Below are 23,529 nucleotides of genomic sequence, written 5' to 3' on the forward strand. Positions count from 1 at the left end.
CGCGTCTCACTCTTTAAGTTGCTCTGGTACAGGCGGGTGGATTGCACTTCGCTTTTTTTCCTGGCACCGTGGCTGAGACAGAGAAGGGCATTACGGTTTCCCTCGAATCGTCACACGTTGCGGCAAGAAATAGTGAGAAGGGTGTGTGGTTCACTCTGGGGAACATCATGAGTCTTCACATGTACCCCTTTTTTTGGGAGCCACCCCACCACACAGAGTGAGAGAACAGAGTTCTCCTTTTGTGTCACGTAAGAATAAAAGGTCCACAATGGCTTATTGTGTCAGTTGTGATTGTTGCCATCTTTCCCTTCTTTCTTTGATTTGTGTAAAAATTTGAATTTACGCCAGTTGCGGTTCTGCTGTAGTCATGGAGCCAAGAAGGAGGAAAAAAGACTGTGAAGTGCAGGGGTGCCAACCTCACAAGTGGCAGGAGTGCCCTGAGCGTTTTAATCCAGAATAATCGTTTACTCCGACGTGAATTCTACAAAACATAGAGGGCAATCAGTCCGCATCCAGCATGACAAAATTGGGCCACAGTGCCCACATGAGCTACAGCAGCTTTCAGGTGGCACCGCTACATCAGTGACTCATCTCGCATTCTGATCGTTGAGATGGTAATAAAAATATCAAATGTGCCATTGCTCAGTTAAAGATGCGCTGCCTGGGAGGAAAAAATAAAAAATAAAAATAAATAAATAAATAAAATAGCCATTGGTCCCAAAGCGCCACCCGGTTTCCATGGCAACAACACAAAACAAACACTAACGGACTTCAGTTGCTGGGAATCTGAATTGTAAATTGCACCCTTTCAGCCAAAATCTCCCACCCTTGCCTGCATGGAGTCCCGCCAGGAGGGCAGCGTGCCATTCGTTTCTGCAGCCGTACTTACCAGGGCTTAACTAATATAAAAATAAAAAGAATGGTGGACATGTGGGCATAGCAACATGCCTCGGTGGTCCGCCTAGCTCACCATGTGTTTAAGCCGAGGACCGTGGCACGGCATTCTAACGCCCTACTCTACTTACCCCGCAGTGCTCAGGAGGGCCACCATCAAGAAGAGCCGCATGGAGGCCATTCAACGGGAGTCCAGCGAGGACCAGTATGCTGATATCTCCTCTGTGGGTAAGTCAAGTGGATCTTCATGGAGTCCACCATACAAAGTGCTTTTCCCACCCATTAGGTTATTTTGAGGTTCTTTTTGCCCCCATTCACGGTTTTGTCATTTTTGCCCTCACATTTTTTTTGCCTTGCTGTTCTTCATGTTTAGTTTTGTGTCATTGTTTTTTGGTTACTTGCCCTTTATTGTCTTTCTTTTTTGCCGGAGTGATGTCTCCAGTTAGATGAATGTCCTCAGGTGCTGCAGCTACCTGGGGGGGGGGGGGGGGGGGGGTTTCTTAAAGACACCCACTGCTCCAGCCACTTGGCTCTCTCCGGCTGTGTTCTTCAATGGCCTCTTCTGCTTTTTTGGTGTTTTGATCTTCTTGACCATCTCGTCTTTGATTCACTGGCTGCTATCCCCTGGCTTAAATGTTTCTTTAATTTGACATTTTTGTTGTTAATGAAATACAACTTTGTAATTGGTAATGTGTTTGGTCCCCTTGTGTTTTAAATATTTGATTCAATAATTACTTGTGAACTACAGACGTGGACAAACTTGTTGGTACCCCTCCATGAAAACAGAAGAACCCCTCACTGTCTCCAAAAATCACTTGAAACTGATAAAACTCATCAGCAGCCACCATTGCTTATCCTGCATTTAACAAAACTCAGACTTTGTTTTGGAGTTTGGATTCGACAGAATATGTCATATGAAAATGGTTTGGACAAACATGACAGGACCCTCAACCTCATATTTGGTGGCACAACCTTAGGAGTTTGCATTCCCTACACACAAGCGATTCCTGGAGCTCTCCATGAGACTTCAGCTCCTGTCCACAGGTCCTTTGATCCACCCGTCCTGTGAAAATTGCTCCAGCTGGGTCAGGTTTGAAGGGAGGTCTTCTCCAGACTGCAGGTTTCACTTCTTTCCATGGATCTTCCATAGGATTCAAGTCAGAAGGCCACTTCAGAACAGTCCAATGTTTTGTTCTTCGACATTCTTCATTGTGTGTTTTGGCTCCTTATCCTGTTGGAGGATCCATGAGCTGCAACTGAGACGATCTTTCTGACACTGGGTAGGACATTTCACTCCAGAATGTCTTGAGATTTCATTGTTCCCTGCACAGACTCAAGCCCCCCCCGTGCCACATGCAGCAAAGCAGCCCCCAAACATAAGCGAGCCTCCTCCATGTTTCACAGTAGCTATGGTGTTCCTTCCTTTGAATGCTTTGTTTTATCGTCTGTGGACATGGTGATGATGTGACCTGCCAAAAAGCTCCAGTTGTGTCTCATCAGTCCAAAGGACCTTCTCCCATATGAAGCATTGTGGCTCATCAATGTGCATTTTAGCAAATTCCAGTCTGGCCTGCTTATGTGGAGTCCTCCTTGGTCTTCTTCCATTCAAAACGCAGTGATGGATGGTGCGATCAGACCCTGACCTTGGAGTTTATTTATCTTTGGAAATCGTCCTTGGCTTTTTGCCCACCATTGCCCTTCTGCCCATTCTGGGGTCAATTTTCCTCATGTGGTCGCATCCAGGGAGGTCATCTTACAGTCCCATGAACCTTCACCTTCATCATAAATGACACTGTAGTCACAGGAACACCAAGCTGCTTGGAGATGGTGATCTTCTCGCCTTTAACTTTCACATGCTGGCCTATCATTTCCTTTCTGATCTCCTCAGACGACTCTCTCCTTTGCTTTCTCTGGTTGAGTGTGGGACATCAAACAGCAGAGTGACAATTTTTCCCCATCTTCCATGCACAATTGGAGATGTGTGTGTGGTACAAATTCAAGAAAATGGCAAAGTTTGAAAAAAATCACTCAAATCTAATTATTTAGGGTCTTTTCTACGGGGTCCCAACAAATGTCTGCAGGCCATTTTAGAAGATCTTTGTAGAACAAGCCATACTTGATCTCTTTGTCACTCTTTACTTTATTTGATTTCAATAAATCTGACAGGGGTCATGACAAGAACGGTCCTACTGTGACAAATGGCCACTGTATGGCCATATCAATGTCTCCAAACACCTCAAATCTCGTAAAAGCTCCATGCTCGAGAGACCTCTAGATTCAACGGCAACAGCAACAAAGGTTGGACTTATGGCGTGAACACATCAGAAACATCAACACAATCGAGCACAGAAGTGACAGAACATCTACTCGCGGGTGGTGACCCAGACTGGCCAACATGGAAAAGCCTTACCCGACTGCACACCAGGACTGGCAGATCCAAAGTCAATATAACCAGGTGGGGATACTCTGATGACAGCGACCTGTGTGACTGCGGGGAAAGACAAGACCACTGAACACCTCCTGATCTGCAACCACACACCATGGAGGACCTCAATGTGGCCACCAACAGAGCCATAGCCTGTGTTCGCCATTGGAATGGTATAGGAAACTTTTGGTTTTAAGGACTCGAGAAGAAGAAGAAGGAGACGCTTTACTTTACTCAATGACATCTCAGAGGCATGCAGGTGTACAGGGGGACAATTGCTTTTCATTTTGTCACATTTCAGGAGGCCTACAGCTGAGCTGGAAGGGGCCCACACATTTGTCCACATCTGTATGTATTCGGTTTATTGTTGTGGTAATATATTCGTATTAAATTATGTGCGCTGCTACTGTAAAAATAAAAACAGAAAACATAAACCTTCTTTAGCCATAACAACGTCTTACAAACTCAAACTGTCAGAAACATGAAAGCCACTTGGACTGCATCGGAATGCATCTCGTACCTTGGCGTGTAGCGACTTTATGACCTTCGATGACCGTTTTGAGATTTTGGGCCCAATTGGAAGACCAGTGAGGCATTCACGAGTGAGGCAAAAATAGCATAGTGGGCACCTGCCCTGAGCTGGGTGGTCTCAGGTATGCTTCTCGACTTTTGGGATGCACCAGATTACATTTTCTAGGTGGTTCACACATTCCAGGTGACCTTCCATTAAAGCCTTGGGTTTCTTTCTCGCCCTACAGTGACGGCATTTCACAAGTTCCTTCCAAGTCTACCTGCAGTATTACTCTGTTGATATTTTTATTTTTTTACGGGGAAACTTCATGTAGTGATTGATTTGTTAGCAAGCTCTTCTTAGGATGAGACTAGCATCAAATTATCGTCTAAATACTGTGACGGATGGCCGGGTCCCAGACCCAGCTGGGACGCCCCTTCGATGTGTATTCAGGGGGAGCAGCCCTGGACGGTGCAGTACCTCCCCCTGGACGCTGGATGGCCGCCCCCCCTGGGTTGGAGCAGTGCCTCAGTCTCTCGCAGGGCTTCATGGGAAATGGAGTTCTCCACAGCCCTGTTGGGGTCTGGGGTGGCCGCCAGGGGGTGCGGCATGGGTCCCTGAACCCAGCTGGACTAATCTTCACCCCCACCTGGGAATGCAATTGGAAACAGGTGATCAAGCACCTGGAGCACTTCCGGGTGGGCCATAAAAGGAACCAGCAACCACCACTCAGTGGCCAAAGTCGGGTGGAAGGAGGACAAAGCTGTGGGGAAAGAGAGAAGAGTGTTTTGGTGATGCTAAGTGCTGTACTTGGGACTGTGTATTGCCTGTGGGGTTCACGGGGAAGACGTGCCCCACAGGTGAAGAAAATAAAAGTTTCTTGGCTTTTATACGTGCCTCCCGTGTCAAGTCTGTGTCGGGTCGGGCGCAATATAGCGCCTTTTTTACAATACACATACAGAGAGAGATCTTCCTTTGTTCCTTTAATTACTCTGACCAAACGTTTCCAAACGCAGGCTGACTAACACCTTGGCGAGTGTGAGCCGAGCTTTTCTTCCATTTCAGCCTTAAGCAGATGTTGTGTGGGTGTGCAAGCAGCTGGAAGCATCAGCAGCCATAGTTGTCCTTCCTGAATTGTACTTGCGGCCTTTCTGCTCCAAATCAGGAAGGAAGTGGGTTTTCTCGGCTTCGACTCTAGTAGCACCCTTCATTGTCAGGTCTATAAAAAAAACAAATCCAAAGATGTGACGGGTAAACAAGAGCTGATATCCACCCTGAACCAAAAAAAAAGGCCAGGAGGAGACAGCAAGGGAGCTTGAATGGAAATGGAGATCCGTGCAGATGTTCAGTGTCTGACTTGGAAGTATCTCATCCATGATCAGACTTGTGTCTTCTATAAGAACACACTTGCCAGACACACGCTGGCTGGTCATGCCCCTGGAGGGAAGCGCAAGTTCGGCATAGCCCCCCTGGCCTCTGGTGTTTCCAGGAATGGGAAGGGCTCCCGTCTGTCCAGATCCCAGGAATATCTCAGGCTATCCACTCCTCATTTCCAGACTAAGCGGTGAGAGATATGGAGGTGATGGTGACCTTAGGGCCCTCAAGGTTCACCCCATAGTTCCAAATCTCTGGTCCGACCACCTTTTGTGGAGACTTTACAGGTGTGGCTACCTTCTGCAGTCCACACAAAGGCCTCACAGACCTGCATTAAATATCCATTACTCTGATTCAATGAAATCCCTAGAATGACCCCTCTGAGGGCAGAAAAAAAAGTAAGAATCTGGATCAAACTAAAATTAAAATAGTTTAGCTTATTTATGGAAACAAACAAAAAAGACAAAAGATTACAAGCAAAGTAATAATAAGAATATTAGCCTTAATAATAATAATAATTCATTACATTTATATAGCGCTTTTCTCAGTACTCAAAGCGCTATCCACACAGGGAGGAACCAGGAAGCGAACCCACAATCTTCCACAGTCTCCTTACTGCAAAGCAGCAGCACTACCACTGCGCCACCTGTGAGGATTACAGTAGTTTGGCAATGCTAACACAGATTCAGAAGTTCCTTCCCATCTTTGATCTCATTCTGTGTTAAGTGAGAAAATTCTGCCCACAGTTGTTCAGATCCCCCCACTTCTTAATGAACTTTTTATCCCACCCTGGACGTTCCCTTCTGAGATGGTGTAATACTTCTTTTGGAAAGAACACTTTCATTCCTTGGTAAAATGACACAAAGGCAGGTCAGGTCAGGTCAGGGAGCATGCACTGGTACAGCACGTTGCCGCACCCACCACAGGATCCCTGTTAGAAGCCCCCCTCTCTCCCCAGGCAGACATGCAGTCCAGTCCCACCCTCCAGAAATGACCTTCTATCTGCCACAATCATATGTTATGTGAGCTTCCCCCCCTGGCCTGGTCCAGCCACTCAGGTCCTCAACAATGAGGGTCATTTGAGCCGGATCACCCTCAGGTAATTGTGTTTCATTACCACCAACTGTCTATACACTTCACCATCAATAACTTTTATAAATTCTTTGAAACTGAAATAACATATCAAGACACTCCTTGGAAGATCTGAATCCAATGTGTGACTTTACTGAGATCTCTGCTGAAACTCAAAAGGAGACCCTCGCGAGAATACCGGGGTATATTTTCTCTCAGGAGAAAAATTGGAGAAGCACGAGACCAAAGAACACGTCTCCATTTTATTTCTTCCTGATTTCCTTGTTGTCGAGGAGAAACCAAAAAGATAATTAAGCAGATCTCTTTCTTGATTTTTCATTCCTATGGATTGCACTTCTCCAGAGACCAAATCATGAGGGCAGCACTCTAAACAAAGTGGTCCAGATCTCACCTACCACATCTTCCAACTCCTCTGGAGGAATATACTAAGAAGTTCTCAGGCCAAATGAGGGACTTACTCTCTCCATATTATTGTAGGTCTGCCCAGGGGTCTCCACTCAGTTCCACAAGGAGGTATCAGGAGGCATCCTTATCAGATGAGTGAGCCTCCTCAAGTGGATTCTTTCAATGCAGAGGAGCAGTGGCTCGACTTTGAGATCCTCACGATTCTCTGGACTCCTCACCCGGTCTGGAAGGCTGAGCCCAGACAATCTGTGAAGGAAACTCATTTCTGCTGCTTGATCTTTTGGTTACTACCCACAGCTTGTGGCCATATTTGAGGGTAGGAACAGGGACCAACTGGTAAATCGGGAGCTTTGGCTTTCAACTCAGCTCTCGTTTCACCAGAATGGCAGACGCCACTCCGATCCACCTCTCGAGTTTAAGAATCCATAGCAAATTTGTATTCCTCATGACCAGTTCTAGTTTCACTTCCAAGCAAAGTGGCAGCAGAAAATGAACACCTAAACAAAGTTCACAATTCCAGGATCCTGCCATGGTGTATGTCATCGTTCTTCATGGTGTATGTCCTCAAATTAAAATGTGATCTTTTCTTGACCCTCTTTTGTCTCCTCACTCCTAGGGATGCCCCTGTCAAGAGCCAGCATTAAGAGCACCAAAGTGGATGGCAGTTCCTACATCCGACGGAAGGAGCGCTTTCTGCGGATATCCGTCCGTCACATGGTCAAATCCCATGCCTTCTACTGGACGGTGTTGAGTTTGGTTGCCTTAAACACCCTTTGCGTTGCTATTGTCCACCACAACCAGCCTTACTGGCTCTCCACTTTGCTTTGTAAGTTTGTACTTTGACACTTGAAATGTTATTCACTTTATTTACTCGAATATCACATGTAATGAAAAATGCAGGGTATGAGGGAAATGACTGACCTTGGGGCAGAGTGAAATCAAAGTCCACCACAGTACTGAGATAAGCTGGGGTGGGCCTAACATCAGACACGTGCGATCTGAACGTGGATGGTGAATATGCTGCGTGATGGTGAATGAGAGGAGCACACGGATCCCAAAAGTGTTTTCACATTCTATTGTCTCAGATTCTATTCATTCTTCATTTTCTGAAATCACTTTTCCTGGTGAGGGTCGTGATGTCAGCAAAGACAAGCAGGTCACCATTCAAATTCCTTGTCCCAGCTGCAGTTTTTCCCGAGGAATTATCAGGTGTTCCCAAGCCAGCCAAGAGGTATCATCTCTCTAGTGTGTCCTGCATCTGCTGCAGGGTTTCCCCGGAGCAGTTCAAGGAGGAGCCACCCCAGTGGGGCATCGTTATGACATGCCCACACCACCTCACGTGGTTCCTCTCAATACTCTGAGGCTCTCCCACATCGCTATTGTGAAGTGTCAGTCCAGCCATCTCCTGAAGACACCTCATTTCTGTACTTGCAGTCTCATTTTTTGGGTCACTACCCACAGCTGACGACCATAGGTGAGGACTGGGATGTAGATCGAGAGTTTCATCAGTAGACTCAGCTCCTGCTTCACCACCACCGACCAACTGGTACAAATCCTGCAGAACGGCTGCCGCTACTCCAATCCATTTGTCGTTCTCACCTTCCCTTTTTCCATCAGTTGTCCACAAGATCTCAAGATATTTGAACTGGTCCACTAAGGACAGTCCCCCCAGCCCTGTCAGTTCACTTGGGGCCTCATTTATAAAACTTTGCATGAAAACATGCGCACGACCCAAAAAACTCTGACGTACGCACATTCCTACTGTTTTTTTAAATCACAATCGCCATGTAAATGTGTGTACGTAAACGCCCCAGAAAGCTGTCCTGAAACATCCATAACTGGCATATGCTAATGAGCTTCATACATATGCAATTACAATGCTGCAGAACTTCATTGGCTGGTAGAGCAGCTTCCTCCTGACACATCCTGCATTCAAGAGTGCTCCGCAACCGAGAGTGTAAGATCCTGTGTGGCATTATGGCATTATAATTAAGGCACCATCGTCTGAGCAGGTAGCCACTATCACCCGGCACACGTAATGACGTGACTGCTGTTATGATGAATAGTGAAGGCCACATGAAGCACTGAGGGTTGAGCCAATGGCCATACCAACAAGTCAGCGACCACATCCAGCACCATCACGTCTCTGTCAAAACTAACTTATCTCAAAATAAATGAACCACAAGTTGACTCAGGCCACCATCTTGGATGACTTCTCAGTTAATGAAGTGTCACTACTCACGTCTAACAGAAGCAGCTTCATTCTCGCTAGGTGCTCTTATTGCAATATGAGTGCAGTCAAGTGCTCTGTATACGTTCGGAGGACCGAACCCGGCTGCATGTTGGCAAAAACTTGCCATGTTTTATGCATGTGCACCCACTGCATACAAAAACTGGATGTAGCACCTTGCCAGTCAGTTGCTGGCTTCCAGCACGGCGGGCATGAATGACGGAGTGAATTTCACAGAGAAGTGACAACAGGGAGTTGAAATGAGCTGTCAACAAACCAAAAATGTTCTTCAATGCCAATACGCAGCACTGACCCTCTTCAAAGGGAACTGAAATGCAGGGCATGCGTCATAGTCATCATGTTTAAGGTGTCATACGTTTGTCACGTCAACGCACATTCTAATAACGGCTCTGAGATATGAATCATTATACCTTTAAGTTGTCATTTACCTGGTTTGGCTGCATTTTCCTATTTGATCAAGAGTGTCGTCACTTCCCAGTTTGTCCAACACGTTGCGTACGCAGGGCTCAGAGCTGCCGTAAATATATGCACGCTCCCCCCAGTCAAGTTTATTTTTTTTTATAAATACTAATGTTTGCATTGGAAGTTGCATACATAAATTTCAAGCCTCTTTCTGTGCTTACGCAAGCCTCATAAATGAGACCCCAGGTGAAGTGAGTTCTGTAAGAGTCTGCATTTATTTTGAAGTCCACTCGGGGTAGTCGTCTGGCAGTGGGTCGAGAGAATCGGGCACAGCTGTACTGACAGAGCATGCTGGTGCAGGTTAGGGTCTTGTCATGGCTGGACTACTGCAACTCTCTGCTGGCAGAAGCACGTCTGGTGGTCACATGTCACTCTTATCTTCTAATCGTTGCACTGGCTTCCTCTAGTGGCAGGTATGAAGTTCTAAACTTTGATGCTTGCCCACAGAGTATTCATTGGGTCGGTGCCTATATGTATAAGGAGACACTTGTGAGGCTCTGTGCTCTTTCTCGACCGGTCCGATCTGCTGATGGATGGCATCTGGAGATGCCAACATTGTATGGATGAGGAGACACTTGTGAGCTTCTTCTATGCTCCGTCTCGACCAGTCCGATCTGCTGATGAATGCCATCTGGAGATGCCAACATTGTATGTATAAGGAGACACTTGTGAGCTTCTTCTATGCTGGGTCATGACCAGTCCGAACTGTTGATGAATCTCGTCTGTTGTTGCCAGCTTTGCATGGTGTCAAATCTCAGTCCAGACTCTAGTCATGCCGAGCTTCTGGCGGGTGGAATGAGCTGCCCACCTACATTCGAAACTCTCACTCCCTCAAAGTGTTCAAGAAGCGTTGGTTGACTCTGTTGTTTGGTGGATTTCTAACTAACTGACTGATACCTGTTAGGTTTTGTAACTCGCTTATATGTTGTTTTGAGCTCTTCACTTGTGGAAATCAATGTTGTCCCCTTGTTCCCAAACAGACTCCTGACTGATGTTAGCTCAATTATGTAGACCTCTTTTGAAGGTGCTTTGGATAAAAGTGTCTGCTAAGTAATTAAATGTCAATGTATTGTCTTCTGGGAAGCTCCACACAGATATTAGGAGTCTGCTGGGGGAATGAAGATGACCAGTGGGCAGCAGATTCACATAGACAGGCAAGTGAGCTTCTGCGCAGGAGAAACACGTCAGTAACCCTGACATTATAGCTTAGTAACACTTCCAAACACTGAAATATCTCCTTTACCTTCTCCTGCAATGTCCTTATCAAGTGAAAATTTCTTTTGTCACCGGGCATAGAAGTAAAACAGGAAACTTCTGCCTCGCTCTCCCATACCAGTCAGTCTTCAGCATGAAGACGAGTAAAGCAAATTTGAGAAGATAGCTTTGGTCATTCTGGCATCTGTCAGGGGACCTGGTGACAGGAAAATAGACTTGAGCTGGACTTAACCCCAAGGCCACATGCAGTCCATTTTCCTAATATTGAAATTAAACAGAAAAGAAGAAATTCCATTCTAGGCCATGTCTGATAATGTCAAACGTTTCATGAGAATTGTAGTCTTCATCACAGTGTATACCTTTGTGTCATCCTCATGTAGATTATGCAGAATTCATCTTCTTGGGCCTCTTTCTCACCGAGATGTTTTTGAAAATGTATGGCTTGGGACCGCGACTCTACTTCCACTCTTCCTTCAACTGCTTCGACTGTGGGGTAAGTCACGCCAGCTTGCTGACTGTTAATGAGAATCAACAAATTGGACCATGTAGGCCTCAGGCTAAGCCTGGCCCCTAAAACTCAAGAACAGACTTCGCGGCTTATATGACCTATGAAGGGGGTAGAGCCAGGGCTTATAAAAATCTAAGAGGGGGAAGGAAACCGTGAAACCCTGGTCCAGAGAACCGAAAAAAATAACAATTCTTACAGCAATGTTTGTGGGTTTTTTTTTAGAGTGGTTTAAGATTGCAATTCTAAAATCTTTCTGTGATATACAGGACTGATTCTATTTCTGACTGGACTGACTTTTTCATATTTTTTATTTATGTATGGCTGCAGTGTCCAACTCCAATCCTGGAGGGCCACAGTGGCTGCAGGTTTTCATTCTAACCATTCTCCTAATCAGTGACCAGTTTTCACTGCTAATTAACTCCTTTACCCTTCATTTTAATAGCACTGTTTTAAGGATTCAGTCCTCTGAATTGATTCTTTTCTTAATTAAATAAATAAATGGCAGACAAACAGAAATCAGACGTGATCAAGCCAACAGATGACCAGCCTAGTCAGGGATTCTAACTCCAAGCAATTTCTTAATTAGAAGCCCATTCTTGTTGTTAGTTAAACCCGTCATTTAATTCCATGGCTTGTTGCTGCTCCCATTCTGCCACAGTAGACATTTCCAAAACTGTCAATTTTCTTTTTTTAAGAACACCCTTAAGATGTTTTGGCAACTTGAGCAGATGAGTCCTACTGCAATCTTCATCATTCTTTATTTTCAGATAATGTGTGATGGACGCGGGTTAGCTGCTCATGTGGTGGCTCGTTTTGTGTCTCATTATTGTTTGGCTGCTAATTAAGGAAAAAAGAAACAATTCAGAGGTCTGAGTCAAGTCAATTAAAATTCAGGCAAAAGAAGTGAATTAGCAGCAGCTGGTCAATAATTACGAAGATGGCTAGAACGAAAACCTGTATCTGCTGCGGCCGTGCAGGACTAGAGTTAGACACCCCTGATTTATGGCAATCTGCACTTGTTTCAACTTATTTTCTAAAGCATATTAACATTTAACTAAAACCTTTAAAGAAAAATAAAGCAAAGCAAACAAAACCTGAAATCAAAACATCAAGAAAAATGTCTAAAAAGAAGAACATTTAGAAAAATCTAAGGAAGGGAAGCCAAGCAACAGAAGCAGGAGCTAATGGCACAGCACCAATGCTGAGGTCTCTCCGAGCTTAAATAGACTGAATGCCATCCCAAAGGTGCACTGTCAGGGGGCTCCGACCCCTTAGGCTCCACACAGAGAAAGCAAGGAGAATAACGAACAGAATTAGCAAAAAATACAAGATGATTAATAGAAGAAACCTCTATGCGGCCATTCATCCATCTTCCTCACCTGTTTATCCAGGACAGGGTGGCAGGAGCCCATACCAGCAATTATCAGGCACAAGGCAGTGTTATGACCTAGAGAGTTAATCATCAAGTCCTGAACGATGACTGACAACGCCCACTAGAGGGGGGGAAAACCATTAAACACCAGCTAGTCAGAAAAAAGGGAAAACGTGGTATAGATAAAAGATTTATTCTAAACGAAAGTGTGAAGCTTTCACAGAACACAAAAAACATACAAGGCAATGCCTTCAAAACAGGCAATTTCTAAAAATCCCAGTACCAAATCCAAAGAGTGCAAAGAGAGCAACGATCACCAAAATCTCGTAGTTCACAATAATCAAAAAGAGCAATCGAAACTGCAGAACTCACCACCACCACAAGTGCATTTAATGAACCGCAAGGGACCAGGTTCTCCGCGGCCTTATATAGGGCTAAAGGCAGTCCCTTCACGGTGATAAGCAGGTGGCCCTGCCTCTTGGGGAGTCACCCACCTGACACATGATATATAAAACAACAAGCATAGACACATAGAAATTAAATAATACACAATAATAATAATAATAAAAAAACACTAAACAATACAAATAATTAACAAAAGAATCAAAAATGGACAAAAAAGATATAAGAAGGGAATCTGAACCCCAGACAGAGAAGGAACCATGGATGAAATATATTAATGTACTTTGTTAATCTCCTATGGGAAATCGTCTTTTCGTATGACCTTTGGGGGTCAGAGCACAGGGTCAGCCATCATCAGTCATCCGGTTTTGGCTTTCCCCGTATTGTTTCTTATAATAGTTAATCCGTTTGTTTTAGCCTGTGGAGAATATATAAATAAAGAACAAAGAGATAACAACATTCTTAAGACAACGGGGTTCAATGGGGACCACCGTTGGACATCTCTGTCACTGAAAACGAACAAAGACACAAACCCCACATACGGAAATGTGTCCTTACTATAACATGCTGTTGTCTTCTGTCCCCTGTTGCAGGTGATTGTGGGCAGTATCTTCGAGGTGGTTTGGGGATTCTTCCGACCAGGAATGTCATTTGGAATAAGTGTTCTAAGAGCACTGCGGCTGCTGAGAATATTCAAGATCACAAAGTGAGTAGGCTCGCTCAGGACCCCCTGGCATGTTGAATGGTGTCCTGCTGAGCGATTCTCAGACCTCCCCGCTCGCTGCTCTTCTTCCATTATAATCACGTTTTCACCACAATGAGTGCCGATCTGCCATGTATTTCAGGTACTGGGCTTCCTTGAGGAACCTAGTCGTGTCCCTGATGAACTCCATGAAGTCCATCATCAGCCTTCTCTTCCTGCTCTTCCTCTTCATCGTTGTCTTTGCCTTGTTGGGAATGCAGCTGTTTGGTGGCAGGTAGGCGGCGTCACCTATGTGACCGGTCATCGTGGGTATAGAGCTGGCATTGCCGGGTTTCCTCTGCTATTGATTTCCTGGTATGAAACATGTCTGTGTGACTGTGGCCAGTGTTTTTGTTTCTCTGTTCTTTTGTCTGTTGCCACCCTGTGCTGTGCCCTGACTGAAGTTGTTTTAAATGCCCACCGCTGCTACAGAAGCCTGAAGAAGAAGCAGTGGGTCAGCACTCCTCAGCCAGTAAATGCTTGTGATGGACAGCTAGCTCAGCCACTTGGAAGGCGGCCTCCCCTGTAGCCACGCCCCAGAGGCTGAGACACTGGAAGAGGGCGTGGCTAGGGAGTTATTAGAAGAATCAAGCCAACAGAAGAGCAAGTGGCTGCAGTGCAGCAAAGCATTCTGGGAACCCTGGCATTGACTTGGTTTGGTGGTGGTGGGGGGTTATGATGATATGGTAAATCCTGCTGACTAAATATTTAAGTGGCATTCTGTGACAACCTTGATGCTCTTAAGTGTGACTTGTTTTAGTTTTCTTTTCTTTCTCCCCGTTTTGTCTTTTCTTCTCATTTTCCAATGCTCCAAATCCCGGCTGGAGGCTCACAGAGAGCCCTGCTCTCCTCATTAACCCTCTGCTGTATGTTGTCTGTTTCCAGTCCTGTGTCCTTCTTCGGGGTCGGGGGCTGCTGTCTTCTGCCCCCCCTAGTGGAGACGTCTTGGTGTCTGGAAGTCTCGAGTGTCTCGTTGCTTCGTCGAGCCTGCTGTGGTGGTGGCAGCACGCCGCCCCATCGCCTGTGGACCTTTCTTTTTTTTATTTTCCTCTCATTTCACTCCATTGTCCCCTTATAAGGTTCCTGCAGATGTGTCCACACTGTTTTGTTTGTGCGATCAATTGTGTGTGTGTGTGTGTCTGGGGGTCGGGGGGGGGGGGGGTTATGGGTGGGTAGGGAGGCATGAGAGTATTTGTTGTCTCCTTCACTTTGGGATTCCTTCTCATCAACAGTTACACAGCTTTAGATGGCAATATGCCCTGTACCCCATGGCTGCCATCTCCTGCCCCCTCCATCCCAGCTCTCACCACCTTACACTAGCTCCTTACACTCCCCGATACCATCTCATACTCCTGACCTCATTTTTTGCCCACTTTTCCCAGCAGCCATTCCAGTCATTTCTTCCTCTGCCCTGACATACCCACCAGTTCAATTCCCATCCCTATCCCCTCCAGTGCTGACAAATGACCCCTGCAGGCCTCATGCTTGTCCACCCAAATCCTGCCTGATCACCCAGTCACTTGCACACCTGAGGGTTCAGGTTTACTTCACAGGAACAGGTGATGTAGACACATCTGTTGCCAGGTGCCTCCAGGTGTCTGGCAGCAGAAGACCCCGGTGGCACGTGGCATACAGAGCTCTATGTCCCTCATTCACTAGACGCACTCAAGGCGATGGGGTAAACTGGGAATGAACCAAATTCACTTTGCCTTTTTTCATTTTTTTTTTGCTGTAGCTCATCACCCTGATTGCAGATATGGACTCAAGCTTTACGTCTGTTCCCTCCCACAGGTTCATTTTCGATGATTACACTCCAACCAACTTTGATACTTTCCCCGCAGCGATAATGACAGTTTTTCAGGTGCAGTTGCTTTCCTTTCATCTTGGTGTCTGTCTTCGGCTCAGTGTTGCCCTCATGCTGGGCAGCTCTAGCGGGCCGGTGAACTGCCTTGAGTAACATCCGCTGCTTGTTTCTGCAGATTCTCACCGGCGAGGACTGGAACGAGGTGATGTACAATGGGATCCGGTCTCAAGGGGGCGTGAAGTCTGGAATGTGGTCCTCCGTCTACTTCATTGTCCTCACACTCTTTGGAAACTGTATCCTACTCTTGTGCACGTAAAGCCCACAGCTGATGACGGACGCCATTCCTTATCATTTAAATTGATGTGGGTGCCTGCTTAAGCAGCTGCCAGCTCTGTGGACCCTGCACTAAGTCAAGGACTGCAAGCTGTGACCGAGAGGATGGAGAATTGAGAACAGGGAGGGCCTAACAGTTTCATTGATGTCACAGGTAGCTCACTAGCCTTAGAAGGATGGCGCACTTTAGCCATATGAGAATGGAGATCATACAGCTGTGGCTCTTCTGTTTTTATAGGTAGCCCTGCAGCTGGAACAGAAGCTGCTCATCTAAATACTCAGCATTGATGTCATCCATGGCTGATGCAAGAGTAACCATAACAGAGTAACCATTAGCCCACCCTTTGAGAAGCCCGCTGTCCCAATGACTACTTAGAAAGGCACTATACTGTTAGATAGATAGATAGATAGATAGATAGATAGATAGATAGATAGATAGATAGATAGATAGATAGATAGATAGATAGATAGATAGATAGATAGATAGATAGATAGATAGATAGATAGATAGATAGATAGATAGATAGATAGATAGATAGTGACCACCTGTAGAGGCTCTTTTGTATGGCAATTCCTTGGTTTTGCTGATGTTGACTTTCAAACAGTTCCCAAAGTTCTCCACCCAGCTCTTATCCTCTGTCCCACCTCCCTGATCAATATCCCCCCCCCCCCACCCCTCCCGACTCCTTGTTAATGGCACACAGACTCTTTGATATGATGGTATCTGTCTTTCTTCCCTGAAAATAATCAGAACACGGTTTACAATGCTGTCCACCTCTTAGAAGATTTTGGAAAATGATTACTAAGCAGGATATTAGTTGAAGGTGGCATTGACAAGCAGCTGAGGAAATTTTCTTACATTTTCGTTTTTAAGCATAATTTAATCTAATTTTATATACTGTATGACAGTATTTTCCCAGTGCAGAAATTTTCTGCCAAAGTCTGGCATTGCACGGTCATTGCCAACTGCCAGTCTGAAAAAGCAGGCAATATGTGTCTCCACGCATCGCCATACTTTTACGAAATCTGGAAGCTCTGAACTTGTAGGGGATCATACACACACACACTCACACACACACACACATTGTCTCTCTCTCTGATTGACTTTCGATGTACTGTAAATAAATCTAGCCTACTTCCAATCCAATAAGCCAGGGGTGGGCAGATTCAGTCCTGGAGGGCCGCAGTGGCTGCAGGTTTTTGCTGCCAGGTTCCCCCAACATGGCCTGCGAAGAGTTTCTCATACTTCAATCAGCTCACGAGTCAAAAAGGTTGAAAACCGCTCCTCTTGGACTCCATTTTCCCATTGTATTATATAACAGGTGGGTTTAGATTCTTGCAGTGGAGCAGAACAATAAAGCAGAACTGTGTACACCGTGACGAGCGAGTGATCCTTAAACTGCGGAATCCCATTTCAGGGTTTACTCCCAAAATGAGGGTTTCTGACAAACTGGTGACACTTGCAAGCCCCATAGGTCTGTCAGTCACTAATCAGGTGTTTTTGTAACCCCTGGAAGGGCGTTTCTGAATTGCTGTGCCTCACCATGTGTACAGAAGATGGGAATGCCAGGAACGACTTGCCATCTCTTGGTACTTGTTTTTTTTTTGCATGGCAGAGAGCACCTCTTATGGAAATAAATGAGTGAAATCCTCAGCTGTAACTATGGAGTCTATGTTGATGGACCCCCCACAGCGCATTTCTCTCTCTCTCTCTCAGTTGCTTGTGCTTATCATCACACAGCCTGCCTCCACTGTGACCTCGATTGAAGACAAAGCCCCCTAATGTATATGGGAGGAGTGCAGAGTTCTTTCACCTTTCCTTCCCAAAGTTAAGTGCTGAATGCTGTACCCACTTGGGTGGCACACTTTATAGTTCTCTAATTATGGCCTAGAGATCGTCTGCCAAGGTGAGCCTAGATGAAGATGGCTTGTGATAATAGCTGTTGTGCCACCATAATCATCTTGGCTTTTAATAACGTGACACACGGCTTTGTACAACACACAATGTGTAAAGCTGTGCGTATGTGAGGCTCATTTCTGCCAGCTGGCACCCATGAATAAGGGGGCTATTAATGCTACACAGGCGTTTTCATGAGCCTCGTACACTGTAGGAACCCCCAATTCATTTTCCAAATTAATTGGTAGAAACAGAAACTGTTTGGAATTGTAACTTCTGAGCCGCTGTGGCTTGTACAGACTGTGTTGACTGGAGGGGTCGCTTTACAGGAAAGAATTTGTTACAAAAATTATTACCACTTTAATTTTGATGTTTTTTGAATTTCGTGTAAAAATTTGAATGTAACTTCAGGGGCAGTACAAAATTCATAACCTTGGCAAAAAAATGATTCCCAATTTATTTGCCACCCACCCCAGGGTGAAAGAAAGTCAAGTGCAGTGGATGTATAAAAGCAAAGCAAATCTGAAGGAAAAGAGCTTGAATGGCAAGGACCAAGCTGTTTGGAGAAGGGTGACCAAGCACATCGACCCCACATACAGTTGAAGTGAGAAAAGATGGAGAAGAGGACGTGTAACAAAAGGAGACAAACGCAAATCACCACAGCCTCGTTAAAATATGACTAACAATCCATAAATTCTTCAGTATCTCAAACCCTAAAGGACATTATTTTGACCGCAAGTTAAAACAATTGTTATGACCAGAGCAAAGTACTCAAGAAGACAACTTCATAACAACATGACATGGATATTATGTGTCATCATATCACACCTATTTAAGATGGCGGCATGTGAGACATGTGAAATCCAAGCATTGGATTCTGCTAAATAAAAGTTAGAAGAAGAAAAAGAGGAAAGAGAAGAAGACAGTCAATGGTGCTGCGTCAATGGCGACTTGTGCAAAACATTTCTGTAAAATATGCTTCATTTCGCTACAAGCGAAATAATTGTGGGAGGTGCATCAAAAAATTCCTGGATTTGTTAAGAAAAATGTTAACGCAATTTCTTTTTAGTCACCTTCAAAATGCTCTCTTTGAGATGCGTCACACGTGTCATTCCTGTACTCTTCTTTTGTTACCACGTTTACAGCCTCCTGCATTTTTTTTTCCTGTATTTCTAATCCATGGTAGCAACTCTTCTTCCCTCCATTCCCAATATCAATTTCAGGAACAAATAAAAAGTCATAGAAAGCAGGATTTGGCGAATACGGGGCGGGGCTGTAAAGCAACAACCACATTTTTGACTTTCAACGTGGTGTGTGCAGGTGAGAAAAACCAGTTTTGAGTGTGCCATGGCTGTGGACTTTTTTTTTTCCTGATGCTTTCTTTTTCCGTAGACGCCTCCTGAGACCAATGTAATGTCGCCAGTTAATAGTCTGTCCACAAGGAACACATTCTTTTTGAACAAGTCTATCGATGTCGAAAAACGCAATCATCATTGTCTGTTGGCTTGGAAGAAAAAAAAATTATCGCACAAATCATGTGTATGATTGTCGAATAAACATCAGGATTTCGCACTTGATCATCTCGCACGATTCCATAACCACAACCTACCCCCAGGTCAATGACTGATTCTGGTCAATTTTTTGCCCCTCTCCCCCCCTCATATTTTCCTCGAGCTTGGCACAATTTCTTACGGTACAGGGCACTGAAAGGGAGTAAATACCAACCAGCTAAAATTTTGGGTTACAGAGTTGGGGAAACTAAGGTCGGATGCTGTTACCTCTACCCTTAATGAGTGGTGTGAGTCCGGCAGGCAGCGTGACAATATCAAGTGGAGCTACATTGAAGGAGCTGCAGAACTTTGGGGTGGTGTCAGCAGAGACAGCATGAGCGATTTCGACTACAGAATAACCCTTAGGGAGCAATAATAGCTTAGTTTCCACCTAAAAAGACTTGAAAAACCCACAAGAATTAATTTTAGTGAGCTTTGCATTTTGCAACTGCAAAATCACATCCTCAAAAAAGTTGACACTGTGATTGCTGTTTCACTTACTGCTAGCGGTCATTAAATAAATTTCTCAGAAGAAAAACATTTGGCCCCAAAGCAAAATGGCACCGACTAAACCTATCTTGGGGAGCCAACAAGTCCCAGAAACGCCACCTAGAGGCACTTCACTAATAAAGAGCAGGTGTCATCACTAAACATTTAAGAACAGAACATGGACTATGATCTTCCGTACGGGAATCCGTGCAAAATTTGGCAGAGGAAGCTTCAGTGGTGTGGATTTGCATATATGAGATTATCAGAAAGTGCACAACACCCCCTCTACTTTATAGTCCTACTATAAAACATCTTAAGCAGATGACAGGACAAATAGAAGAAGAATACCCACCCCAACGTAATGAGACAAGGAAACACATGAAAAGGTTTGGGGCACCAAGATAAACAGCGTATATTGTGGCAAAAAATTAGTCAAACAAAAACAACAAATGATGTCTTTTTTATATGAGAGCCTTCTTTTGAAATCCAACATGGCGTTGTGGCCTGGTATCTAGGGGGTGGGGCTCAGGAGGGTAGAAACCTGAAGTGATGTCCGAGGTGGAAGGACCATCAATCTTGTACTCTGCATTGGGCAACAGCACCACCCTCTGGTTCAGAGTGTTCTGGTTCAGACTATACTTCCTTAGAAGGCTGGTGTCCTTCAACATCTGCAATAAGATGCTGCAGATGTTCTAGCAGACGGTTGTGGTGAGCGCCCTCTTCTATGCGGTGGTGTGCTGGGGAGGCAGTATAAAAAGAGGGACGCCTCACGCCTGGATAAGCTGGTGAGGAAGGCAGGCTCTATTGTAGGCATGGAGCTGGACAGTTTGACATCCATGGCAGAGTGACGGGTGCTGAGCAGACTCCTGTCAGTCATGGAGAATCCACTGCATCCACTAAACAGTGTCATCTCCAGACAGAAGAGCAGCTTCAGCGACAGACTGCTGTCAATGTCCTGCTCCACTGACAGACTGAGGAGATCGTTCTCCTCAAGAGTGCTTGAAGTAGGCCAGTATTCATTGGTTTGCTTTACCTATTCTGCCATTTTGAGTACTGGCAGTTGTTGTATGCGGACTGGCACTTTGCCCCACGACCAACCCGCTTCTAGAACTGTTAATAATCTGTAATGTCTGTCAGTTCCACTACTGTCCGCTGTAGTTTCTGTGGTAACAGAGTAGAAAAGATCATGAAAAAGATCTGGGGTACCACCATGGTAACTTTGTATAGCTTAATGCAACAACTGTGGAGACATCTTCACCTGTAAGTTTGTAGAAGAACTGAACTAAGATAGCAGATCTTCTGGCTTTGAGGACATCTGATAGGAAGAGGCAGGTCCAGGTGAATAGACACTGGAAGTGATGTCATTGGTGGTAAAGCCATCATTCTTCCGGTCTGCCAAGGGAGGAAGAGAAAAGGTGTTGGTAAACGGCGCCAACCTGTGGAGAGGCAGGGAATTACCATCACCTGAGTGATTAAGCTGTCCTCTGTGCACATATAACACTGAATATATCAGCGTGCAGTCAGGTCACCAACTGTAACCCTAACTCTTCACGCTAACCCTACCCCTAATCCTCCCTCCCTCCAATCTGAAATTGTTTTTATAGTTTATTGGCCAAAACAAAAGAGAGAACTACCATTTCTTTTGTTCCATTTCAACCACTGTCTTGCCCCCATAGACCACCATTAGACTTTAAGGCAGTAAACGTAAAAATGTTATAATCCAGAACACCAAACTACAAGGTGCAAGGATTTTAAATACATCATATGTGATTCAAGATCTTTAAGTTAACAAAAACAAGCCACCCCCTGGGGGGCTACAAATCTTTGACTTGTTACTTTGGAAATGCAAGTGGATCTGACTGCACCCAGATGAACGGGCTGCTGTCATCCAGTCTTTCTATCATATTCTTAGGGTGACGGCAGCCATGACTGAGAAGACATGCCCCAATTCCGCCGTGTCCCTCTTTGTTTGTGTCACTCTTCCTTGACACCCTGTTGTGCAGATACTCTTCTAAATGTTTTCTTGGCCATCGCTGTGGACAATCTGGCAAATGCTCAGGAGCTCACCAAGGTAAGGCTGTTCCTGTTCCACATCCCCATCATGTATTTCACTCCTCACAGAGGAACTCCACTAAAGAAGCCCCAGAAGGAAGTTGAGGAACTCTTGCCGAGCAGCGCTGATTTCTCCTGTTTGTCCAACAGAAGCTGCTTTGCATTGTAGAGTGTGGTCAACCTGACACCTGCAGGAGTGCACGGGTACTACTCTTTAAAGTCATCTACAGGGTAGATTTCTGCCTTACACCCATCACTGAGGCTCCATTTCACCACAGCTCTGAAGTGGATATGCGGTCATGGAGAGATGGAAGGATGGATGGTTGAGTGGTGCAGATTTCATGCCCTCCCTCCATATACTGTGATGTGCAAAGGCATATCGTTTAGGTGTTTGTCAACTTACTGAGTGCTACTCAGTAAGAGTTTGACACAAGTACATAAAAAGTTTGCCAAACAGGAGGAGACCACTCAGTCCATCAAGTCCATTTATTTTGCTAATAGCTAAACTGTCCCAATAAAATGGCCACCCCGTGGACATGTTCTGATTTTACTAGCAGCTTCTTCTTGAGCAAGCAATCTACACGGTAGGAGTGCAGTTTGCCAGAAGGATTCCTTTCCCTTTCATAAATGTGCCTGTCCCCCTAATACTGGGGGACCCACAGCCCAAGCGTAAAGCAAGAATCGGTTGGTTTATCTCTTTGGATTTTATTCTGTGCTGTGAGATGTTTTGTGTTCATAGCTTTGTTTCTTTAGTGTTTTTATGTCAATGTTGTAATTTCTCCCCAACTCCCTTGTCTGTTCTGAGAGTGCATTAATCGTACTCTTTGTGGTTTTTGCCGTTTGCACCCTCAACCCGCTGAAATTATGGTCTGCGGATGTAACCTCAAGTGCTCTGTGGATTTCACCTCTCCAGCTCAGAGGCTTCTGTTATTCAGACCTTTTGGTGTTTTTTACGTTTAGGATTTTGGATTACCAGCTTTCTAGAACTTTTGCTTTGGGCTCAATACCTCTCCTTTTGGAAAATATTTTCCGTAACAGTTGTGACATTTAGATAAAGATTTTTTTTGAATATTGGAATATCTTTTGGAGTCTTTTATGAATTTTAGAATTATTGTATTAGGTTAAAGGGTGGCACGGTGGCGCAGTGGTAGCGCTGCTGCCTCGCAGTTAGGAGACCCGGGTTCGCTTCCCGGGTCCACCCTGCGTGGAGTTTGCATGTTCTCCCCGTGTCTGCGTGGGTTCCCTCCGGGCGCTCCAGTTTCCTCCCACAGTCCAAAGACATGCAGGTTAGGTGGATTGGCGATTCTAAATTGGCCCTAGTGTGTGCTTGGTGTGTGGGTGTGTTTGTGTGTGTCCTGCGGTGGGTTGGCACCCTGCCTGGGATTGTTTCCTGCCTTGTGCCCTGTGTTGGCTGGGATTGGCTCCAGCAGACCCCCGTGACCCTGTGTTCAGATTCAGCGGGTTAGAAAATGGATGGATGGATTAGGTTAAACATTTAAGTAAGTTATTTTAGTCATTCATTTAATTAAGCCATGTTTAGTATTTGTTGTTCTGGGACAAGGATTTGTACGGTTCCCCTCTCCCATTTAGCGATTTTGAAGGCCCTTTTTGAATGCCTAGACCTCATCCTTTTTGAATGTTTTTAGACATAACTTATATCAATAGCAGCTAGTTGGACAGGCAGGCAGGCAGGTTCATTTGCAGGAATGTTAGGTTTTTTATTTTCATAACTGTTTTGACTTTTACATTAA

General features: G+C 45.1%; 1 protein-coding gene across 5 annotated transcripts in view; it reads left to right on the forward strand.

The window, feature by feature from the left end:
• Positions 1-23,529, forward strand: part of LOC114659767 (voltage-dependent R-type calcium channel subunit alpha-1E) — a 207,554-nt gene that overhangs the window by 72,087 nt on the left and 111,938 nt on the right. For all 5 annotated transcript variants that reach the window (XM_051933031.1, XM_051933034.1, XM_051933032.1 and 2 more), the window contains exons 9-16: positions 1,033-1,122; positions 7,318-7,527; positions 11,010-11,122; positions 13,505-13,617; positions 13,757-13,888; positions 15,445-15,514; positions 15,633-15,750; positions 21,730-21,797. In XM_051933031.1, coding sequence (XP_051788991.1) covers positions 1,033-1,122; positions 7,318-7,527; positions 11,010-11,122; positions 13,505-13,617; positions 13,757-13,888; positions 15,445-15,514; positions 15,633-15,750; positions 21,730-21,797 — 914 coding nt within the window. The remainder of the gene's footprint in view (positions 1-1,032; positions 1,123-7,317; positions 7,528-11,009; positions 11,123-13,504; positions 13,618-13,756; positions 13,889-15,444; positions 15,515-15,632; positions 15,751-21,729; positions 21,798-23,529) is intronic.

The sequence above is a fragment of the Erpetoichthys calabaricus genome, chromosome 10, assembly GCF_900747795.2.
Source record: "Erpetoichthys calabaricus chromosome 10, fErpCal1.3, whole genome shotgun sequence".
Classification (NCBI taxonomy): domain Eukaryota; kingdom Metazoa; phylum Chordata; class Cladistia; order Polypteriformes; family Polypteridae; genus Erpetoichthys; species Erpetoichthys calabaricus.